At 34.9% G+C, this 10,193-nt stretch overlaps 1 protein-coding gene across 1 annotated transcript; it reads left to right on the top strand.

Annotated features, from left to right (window-relative positions):
• The first annotated feature begins 4,422 nt into the window (after positions 1-4,422).
• LOC125261955 (Y' element ATP-dependent helicase YJL225C-like) lies at positions 4,423-7,615 on the top strand. Its single transcript, XM_048180535.1, has 2 exons — positions 4,423-4,614; positions 6,759-7,615. The coding sequence occupies exons 1-2, from the start codon at positions 4,584-4,586 to the stop codon at positions 7,613-7,615; spliced, it is 888 nt and encodes a 295-aa protein (XP_048036492.1). The 5' UTR covers positions 4,423-4,583.
• The last annotated feature ends 2,578 nt before the right edge of the window (positions 7,616-10,193 follow it).

Here is a 10,193-nt window from a genome sequence, read left to right as displayed (position 1 = left end):
AGATGAAGATGATGATGAAGGTCATGTTGATGAAGATTGTTGTGTGTGTCAGTGATGAAGTGTTAAACTCACAGCACTATAAACACTCTCAGAGCACTGAAGCATCTGATCAATATGCAAATGTTTACATCTTTCATTTAAATTAGGTTCTAAAAGAAGGTTCAGATCATGACAAGCTTATTCATCTCATCCTGCCAGAGTAACAACAACAAATATATCATGTAATCATTATGATACATAAAGTGTGAACTTTAAAAACTTAAAATAATCATATATATGTTTTTTAATTCATATTGATGTGCTATCCTCACTTCATCACTGTACCATTTTTCAATATTTATTTTTTTGCTTTATACTTGAATTGAGTTTGCTTCAGTACTGATGAACTTTGCAACATTAAAACTTATTTAACTAAATTTAATCAACTGAATTGAACTGAGCTGAATAATGACACTGCTTTACAGCTGAAATTATATTTGTTTCATAATTGATTGACATAATATTGAAACTATAATCGACAAGAAAGTGAAGTTGCACTAGTCTTTTCTTCTATTCTAACATATATCCGAGTGAAACGGCTTCTGGAGCAAGAACACACATAGGGAGTTTCTGTGAATTTTTGAGAGTTTTCTTTCAAATCTGAGTTTTTGCAATGGAGGTTTGGCAGGCAAAAGAGAAGCAACATTAATGTTTAAACATATGCATCACACTATTTGAAAAGTATGGCCATAACTTTTAACCATTACACACTTTATATACCTTCATCAAGCTTCTCAAATTGCTAAAAATAAAGTCTGTTTGTTGAAGGGTCACGCTAAATGTCAGACAAGGTCTCATGTTACTTGTTGAAAATGCAAATAAGGTGCAAAAAATGAGCTCTATGAAACTACATGTGATAAAAGCTGCTGTTCACTTCACTGGACAGGGATTCAGCTGAATACTGAAGATAAGGTAGATCAAATGTGGTAAAAGGTTCTGCCAGGCGCTTCATGTACAGAACCTTTTAGATCAGGGGTTTTCAGCCCTGCTAATTTTCCAAGTAAACCTGAACACTTTTATTAACAAAACTGAGGATGCTTCTCAAACAGAAGGCTGTGTCCTAGTAAGGCAACATTTCTGTGCTGTCATGTCATCAAGCGCCACTGAAGGCCGTCTCAATCTGAAGAATCCTTGGAAGTCAGCCTTCGTATTGCATCATTTATTCAGCTCATTTTGAAGGATGCATTAAGTGCATCATTCGTGTTAATTCACCCACAATGCTTTGAAAAATTTTAAATCACAAAAAAAGACAGAAAACGAGTTGGCACTGAGCTTGTCTGAGTTCATAATGAAACGTAAGACAAAAACAATGTTTTCAGAAATGAAGGGGTGAGAACGTGTGTAATGTAGCTATGCACACTTACTAGGCTGTGTCATTCTAGCTTTTAAAGCTGAAGAGGACTCTAGGACACAGCCTCACTAGGATCCAGCCTTTCATTTGAGAAGAACATTGTAATTTGGTAATTAACACCACTATTGTTATAAGTGAAACATTAAAGCAGTGTTGAGGTTTATGTGATAATTGAGAGATTAATTAGGTTTTGTTGTCACCTAACAAGTCACCGTTATGATGATCAGTGTTTGATTTAGTTGACCTTTTTCTTTTAGTTTTCTCTGTTCTCTGGCTGCTGTCACAGTGTGTTTATAAAACATTTATTGTGGCAAAAAGCTGAGATAAAATGAGTCGGCTAATAATGATGGTAATATAATTTGTACAGATGACAATGTTATCAAAAACTATCCCCGTTCACACGGATTCGCAAAAACAACTAAAAACACTGTATTACGCATGCCAGACAAGTAGTTGCAGAACACTTGCATCAATTGCGCATGCCTATCCACCTTGTGTTTATGATTTACTCCACTTTGATATTATTCTCATTATTTTCCTATAGTGGCAAATAAATAGGAAGTCTTGCGCATTCACAGAAAACACATTACATACACATTGAAAACTAAGGTGGATAAACTAAACACGTAAAACGCATGTGCATGTCATAACCGTTTTCACAGATTCTCGTTTTTGCAGTTTACACAGAAATTAAATTGGTGTCGTTTCCAAAAGTTTGCATTTTCCACTAAAACACCGTTGTCATGTAAATGAACGGCCAAAGCGCATAAAAAGTTTTATAGTACAAAACTCATCCATGCACTGCGGCATGAATAAATTATTCAGATGAAATTTCTACAATTTTCTTTTATTCTTGATATTTTCTTTTATTTTTGCTGTTTTGTTGTGACATTAGTTGCTTGTTTTTGTGATGTTCAAAGTTTATCTGTTTATCAAAATATTTTGTTGATCGTCACCATTGTTGAGATTCATATGCTGATCCTTGATGTCTGTCTGTGTCTAAATTGTGAAGTTATAAAATGTATCCACATAATATTAAAGGTCCCGTTTTTCGTGGTTTTTTGAAGCTTTGATTGTGTTTATAGTGTGCAATATAACATGTGTTCATGTTTCGCGTGTAAAAAACACAGTATTTTTCACATAATTTACTTATCTGTATACCGCTGTTTCCACTGTCATAAAACGGGCTGATACTTCCTTGTTCTGTCCCTTTCAGAAATCAAAGTTCTGATAGCGGTTCCTGTGTTGTTTCGACAGTGAGCGCACCGTGCCCGGAAAGGACGCCTCTTACCATAACGTGGAGATCACGCGCCAGTGTTATAAACATGTTGAGATTCGGGATGAAAATAGCGTTTCGACGCTGGCGACAAACACATACAAACGCAACCTTGATGTCTGTCTGTGTCTAATTTGTGAAGTTATAACATTTATCCACATAATATTAAAAAAAATTGGTTTTTGCAATGCTGTTGAATCTCCTGCTGTATTTTCACAGAGTTGATAATGCAGTGCTTAAATGTATTAATGACACAACAGTCTCAATTAATCAACATTTTACTACTTAATTAACTCTTTTTGTCCCATATGAGACACAAGGTTGCAGGAGACAGAAGTTCTCCAGGAGCAGGCCTGGTGTAGATGTTAATGTTATATCAAATGTTTCAATTGAAATCACTATTATGGTGATCAGTGTTTGCTTTAGTTGGGCTCTGTCCCTTGACTTTTCAGCATTGCTTTTTCTTTGTCTACTGTAATTGTGTGTCTATAAGACATTTTCTATGATAAGAAAATCTGATCAAGTATTGATGGTTGTTTTAGAGTCTAAAGTTCTTATTATAGCTTTAAAACACTCTTGCAATTGTACTGTAAAAAAGCTAGGGCTTTATCACAAGTTAACACTATTGGAAAACACACTGTAAACAAACATCATGTTGTATTTCTACAGTGTATAAGTACAATGAAGATGCTGTAGAGATTTTTGATACATTTCATCTGTGCTGCTGAACTTATTTTTGGTTCACTTTTAGCAGTTTGTGTTGGTTTCCTTTTTATTATTTGTAGAGCATGTTTTGTATGTCTGTGCATCATTAGGTGATGCTTATAAGAAAATACAATCTTGTGGTTCATGATAATTATGTATTATTGTATGTATTTCAACAGTTGCTTCCTTATTGTGAAATCTCCATCTACAATCAGTTATGAATATGGAAGCATTCATGCTCAAGCTAAAAATAGTTAGACTAAATTAAGAATATGAATATTCCATATTCCAGCTCATCACCATTTTAACAAATGTTTTCATTTGAGACACTCCTGACTTGGTTAGATCAAGAATTCAATAATGAATATTTAATGTCCAAAATCCCAAGCAAATGTATACTGATCACCATTATGGTGACTTTGAAACAATGACAGTGGTGAGAAATTGATTTCTAACAGTGCACCGTTAAAGACAACTGATATTAGCATCATTTTGTGTTGATTCACATTAATTTCTAAGAAAATGTCCATACTGTAACAACAACTAAAATAAAAGTCTAGGGTCAAGAGCCCAACTGAAGCAAACACTGATCACTATGGTGATCACTATGGTGACATTCAATAAAACATCAACATCTAAACCTCTGTTAATTCTCAATAAGAACTTCTGTAAACACTTGACAGAATTACAGTCATTCTGGTTAGTAATAAGTGATGCTGGTAATGCTGTTTGTGGAGTTTAATCAGATCTAGATTCAGTTGATTTTATCTGATGTAGCTGGAAGTCAGTTGTAGTTCTTGTGTTTCTGCTCGTCTCCTTTTTCTGTGAATCTGATTGTTGACAGCAGGTGTTCATCACTAATGCTCAATTACCACTCTGGTCTTGATTGGTCTTGGTCTTGGTCTTAGTCGTGGAGGTCTGGTCTTAAATACAACTCTGACATTTTCACATGTTTCAGTTAGTCCATAGTCCAGCTATTTGCAAATGACGTCAATGGAAATGTTGAGGTTTTCTATGCAAAGTCACTGTGTGAATAGGATGTTGTTAGAGATGGGACAGTAGAGCACAGAATCACAACAGGACGATCAGTGGACAGGAGAGTATCGCAGATAGAGTATCTTAATCTGAAGAGTCCAGTTTGTCTAGGTGTAGTACATTTCCCATCGTGACCTGAGATTGACAACCAGCGAATCGTCAAGAAGCAGATGTGAGATGAACGCACTGTGGCTGCCACTTCTCCTAAGTAAGTCTGTAAACTAACAGAAGCCTTTATAGCTAACATGCATAAGCCTATATTTGCTGAGAGGATACACACATACACTACAGGTCAAAAGCTTGGAATAATTCAGAACTTTTCTCTTCACCAGTGCTGGATTTATTTAATCAAAATACAGTAAAAACAGTATTATTGTGAAATGTGTTTACAATTTAAAAATGTATTTGATGCAAAGCTGATTTACTCCAGTCTTCAGTGTCACATGATCCTTCAGAAATCATTCTAATATGAAGATTTGCTGCTCAAGAACATTTATGATTATTATCAATGTTGAAAACAGTTGTGCTGTTTCATATTTTTGAAGTCTTTTGAATGTTTTTTGAACAAGTCTTAAAAAACATTTCAAAAACATTAAAAAAAAAGTTAATTATTCAAAGGTTTGACCAGTAATGTATATATATAATGCTTTTTTGAGGAATATTAAATATCAAGAGGACATCTTGCATGTTAAGACTTTTGTAAGGTTACAAGTACATTTATTCATTTACAATCATGTGTGGACAGTCGTGCAACTGTTCCTCTTTAAATTCAGTTTGCATTTACATCCTCAAAAGCTAAAAAGTTTGCATAACTAAACCTAAATAATTTGCATTGTAACACAGTAACATGTGTAAATGGTGAATCATTAACAGTTTTGTAAGCTTCAAATGTTCTTTGTTGCAACTGTCTAATGCCAACTTTCACTTTTATTGAAGATAAAATCTCTGAATGTATTTCTGGATATTTTACCTGGATACTAAGGCAAACTTACTTAACCCTCTGGTGCCCTTCGGTTACTTTTAACAAAAAAATATATATATGTTTCGATTTTTTTAAGAAAAATTATGTCATCAAAATGCTATGACACTTGGTGACTTTTGTGGCACTTGCTATATGAACAATTGTAGACACGATTCGAAAAGGTTAAATGGTCTTAAAAGACAGTCACACTTGTATTTCTCACGGTCACAAATAAGATCCATAGAAATTAATGGGAAATACGAAAATATAGAGAATTTTTGTGGGGTACAATCTACAAATCAGCTTTAATGAAGGAAAAAAGCACAGCAATGATTTTAATTGAAACAATATTAGAAAAAACATGTATGCATTAATTGTATTGTATTGTAAAAATTGTGGAACCAAATGATAAGAAACCTCATACAATGGAGTTAAATCAAATTTTTATTATGAATTATTTAAATAAAGTGAAATAAAGTGAAAATCATCTATAAATCACTTTTTTAGAGTAAAATTCCCCCAAAATACAAATTATTAACTTGTTCCCCGCCAGTATTTTTGATAATTGTAACAAAACGTTCATGGCCGGCAGAATATTTTGTTGTATAAATATATACAATATATCAGAAGGAAGAGCAGAGCTTCTCATTTTATACAAACAAAAACATTTTATTCAAGCTTCATGCATTCTTGAATGTGGTTGTTTTCGTTAAAAAAAAGCAACATTTTGAGCACAAAGCTTAGAAAATCGTGTGTTTTTTTTAAAAAGACTCTTGATTTATGTGCTGTTAAATGTTTGATGATTACATTAGCTTACATCTGCTATCCGCTCCTTCTAGTTTACACAAATCTTCTTCTTCACTTGTTGAATCCAGAGATGTTGTACTATTCCAGATGATGTAAAGTAAAACAGTGAAAACATTAGTGGTTGCCGTTTTGCACTGCTTCGAGAAGCTTCGAAACCTTTGCAAATCTTTCGTTTCGACTCCTCTTTAGGAGTGCGTATGAAACTGCTTTTGAAAAGTAAATTAATTCCAGTAAACAAGGCTTTATTATGTCATAACGGCTTCAAAATGGTTCGCCATTAGGGAACGATCATGAACCAGTGTCTATATGATTTTTACCCAAACTCAGATCAGTTTTATAAAGTTGTAAACATTTGTGATGACATTTTTATAATAAAAAGGAGAGAATAGTTAATTGTCTGACTAGCCATACCCTTTAGAGTTAAAAAAAACATTATTGAAAAAAGTTACATTTGAGGTATTCAGACATTTTTGACTGGGAGGAGTATGAGTGTGATCCCTAAATGAGGAGCACCAGAGGGTTAAGAGAAATATTATTTTTGAGATGTATGCAAATGTCATGACAACTTAATTGTTCACATTCAGGCTCAGTCATATGGGCAGAGGAGGATTATTTTCATATTTCCCCCAATGCCACATGGGACAGCTACACTTTCCCTGACCGAAATGCCACATGGGATGAGGCCAGGGACCACTGCCAGAAATGTTTCAAAGAACTGACGACCATCACCAGTGGAAACGTCCACCTCATTGTGCGGAAGAACGCCTCTTTGAACTACTGGACCGGGCTCCGCAGGAGTTACAATGGCACCGTCTCATGGTCCAAATGGTCCAATGAGGATCCCGTTACATATCAGAATTGGTACCCTGGTCATCCTGTGCCAAATAAAGTAAAGGAAAAGATGACTGTATGTTTCTCAACTACAGAAACTCCACTGAGCACCTTAATAACTACTACAACGTCAACCCCAGTGACCTCAACACAAACCTCTACAGTAACTACTCCAGTAACCTCTCCTTCTAACAAAACAGATGGAACGTGTCCTATACTGACTGAGATCCTTGAATGCTTAAATATGGTATGTAATATGACATATAATGAACTTAAAGATGCAGTGCATAAGTACACGTATGCGATACCCCAGGCTGTCACCCCTAACACCACAACATATAGCACCACCCCTCATGCCACCACATTTAGCACAGCCTTTAATACCACAACAAATGGCTCCACGACTGAGAGCACCACAGCCAGCAACTGCATCCTCGTGGACAAGCCGGATTCTGAAGTGTACATCGATGATGCTTGCGTGGTCCTGTTCAGCTATGGCATGTGGAAAGAAGTAAAATGCACTGAAAGTCATCCCTTTATCTGTTATGATGGTAAGGTCTTTGTTTTAGAGCACAGTGTCGTGTTTTTAGTGCTACTGCAAGTCATATGATTTCAATAAATTAGGTTTATCATAACTGATAACTGATTCACTGCTGTGGGCAGATCTCTTGTGAAGCCATGAATCACACAAATTCACTGAGAGATCGCCCCCCAGTGGTGAACCACTGAACTAATGTCTATGGTTTATGTCTTATTTCTGATCAGTTTTAAAAAATTGTAGACCTTTTAATGAGACATTTGTATAATTAAAAAGAATAACCGTAGTTAATACTAATAGTCTCTTATTGGCTTGTTTAGCTGAGCCATCCATAGAACAAGCAAAACAAGCCCTTAAATTAATAAAAAGAATGCATATTATACAGACACTTAATATTTAATGATTAGTTAACTACATTTGATAGATTATGCTCTCGATAAAACATATGCAATTGGTTTTTAAACATATGCAATTGGTTTTTGGCTGTAGTTTTCCATTTTGACCAGCAGGTGTCACCAGCATGTGTTGCTTTGAAACAGTGAATCATTTTGCAAAGCAGTTGGTTCAATTGATTCGAAGATTTGAAAAGCTTAGTTTCTACCATAACTAGGACCGGTCTAAAAGCATTCTATAAATGTTGCTTGAAAACATAACATAGTAAGTTTTTAACTTGGAAGATATGAGTTAATCTGACAATTGACTATTCTTTATCATGTGATCACATTTCCTTTTGATGTTCTTGCCATAACAAACAAAGTTAGAATAACAAGAGAAAAAACTAACATCAAAAGCTCAAGAAATCACACAAACACTAATCACCATAATGGCGAGTTCGAACAAAACATTTTCAACATCCTCATCAAAATGTTAATTCTCATGTTAATTCTCAATAAGATTTTTGTGCATATTTGACAGAAATAAAGTCAGCCTTGTTAGTAAAAGTGAAGCTGGTAACGCTGTTTGTTGAGTTGTTTAATGACGTTGGAGCCTGATATCAATCAAACATTAGGCTTAGATATCAACGATTTTCATTTTCAATCAAAATTTGACATCTGACCGACTTTGGAGTCTATGTCCAGTGCCTGTTGGAAATGTTAGGAAATAATGTTCTAACAATGTTAACAATTAACATTTTTAGAATATTAGACTGTTATCATACCTTATCTTTTTACTTCAGATTTTTTCCGACTAAATCCGATACAAGTAAAATGTTTTGCAATGTAACCGCAGTCATTTCGGAATACATGCGATTTTTACGTCACTTGAGATTAACATTCTTCACGATTCCGCACTCATGGGAGTCTATTCAAAGATTTTACATAACCAACATTATCAAGGGCAAAAGTTAGTCAGTGGAAGGGCATGTAAGGGTTAGGTTTTGTTGTCACCTGACTAGTCACCATTGTGGTGATCAGTGTTTGATTTAGTTGACCTTTTTCTTTTAGTTTTCTCTGTTCTCTGGCTGCTGTCACAGTGTGTTTATAAAACATTTATTGTGGCAAAAAGCTGAGATAAAATGAGTCGGCTAATAATGACGGTAATATAATTTGTACAGATGACAACGTTATCAAAAACTATCCCCGTTCACACGGATTCGCAAAAACAACAAAAAACACTGTATTACGCATGCCAGACAAGTAGTTGCAAGTGCAAGTGTTCTTTTACAGAGCACTTGCATCAATTGCGCATGCCTATCCACCTTGTGTTTATGATTTACTCCACTTTGATATTATTCTCATTATTTTCCTATAGTGGCAAATAAATAGGAAGTCTTGCGCATTCACAGAAAACACATTACATACACATTGAAAACTAAGGTGGATAAACTAAACACGTAATAGGCATGTGCATGTCATAACCATTTTCACAGATTCTCGTTTTTGCAGTTTACACAGAAATTAAATTGGTGTCGTTTCCAAAAGTTTGCATTTTCCACTAAAACACTGTTGTCATGTAAATGAACCGCCAAAATGCATAAAAAGTTTTATAGTACAAAACTCATCCATGCACTGCGGCATGAATAAATTATTCAGATGAAATTTCTACAATTTTCTTTTATTCTTGATATTTTCTTTTATTTTTGCAGTTTTGTTGTGACATTAGTTGCTTGTTTTTGTGATGTTCAAAGTTTATCTGTTTATCAAAATATTTAGTTGATCGTTTCACCATTGTTGAGATTCATATGCTGATCCTTGATGTCTGTCTGTGTCTAATTTGTGAAGTTATAACATGTTATCCACATAATATTAAAGGTCCCGTTTTTCGTGGTTTTTTGAAGCTTTGATTGTGTTTATAGTGTGCAATATAACATGTGTTCATGTTTCGCGTGTAAAAAACACAGTATTTTTCACATAATTTACTTATCTGTATACCGCTGTTTCCACTGTCAAAAACGGGCTGATGACTCCTTGTTCTATGAAGTCCCTCCTTCAGAAATACGTAACGAGTTCATTGTGCCAGCGGTTCCTGTGTTGTGATTCGACAGCTTGAGCGCACCGTGCCCGGAAAGGTCACGCCTCTTACCATAACGTGGAGATGCACGCGCTCAGTGTTATTGTAAACATGTCTTTATTAATGACACAACAGTCGGGATGAAAATAACAGCGTTTCGACGACATGGCGACAAACACACTACAAACGCAACTCTTGT

Source organism: Megalobrama amblycephala, unplaced genomic scaffold, assembly GCF_018812025.1.
Source record: "Megalobrama amblycephala isolate DHTTF-2021 unplaced genomic scaffold, ASM1881202v1 scaffold537, whole genome shotgun sequence".
NCBI lineage: Eukaryota > Metazoa > Chordata > Actinopteri > Cypriniformes > Xenocyprididae > Megalobrama > Megalobrama amblycephala.
Note: the sequence above shows the minus strand (reverse complement) of the source record. Positions and strands in the feature narration are given on the sequence as shown.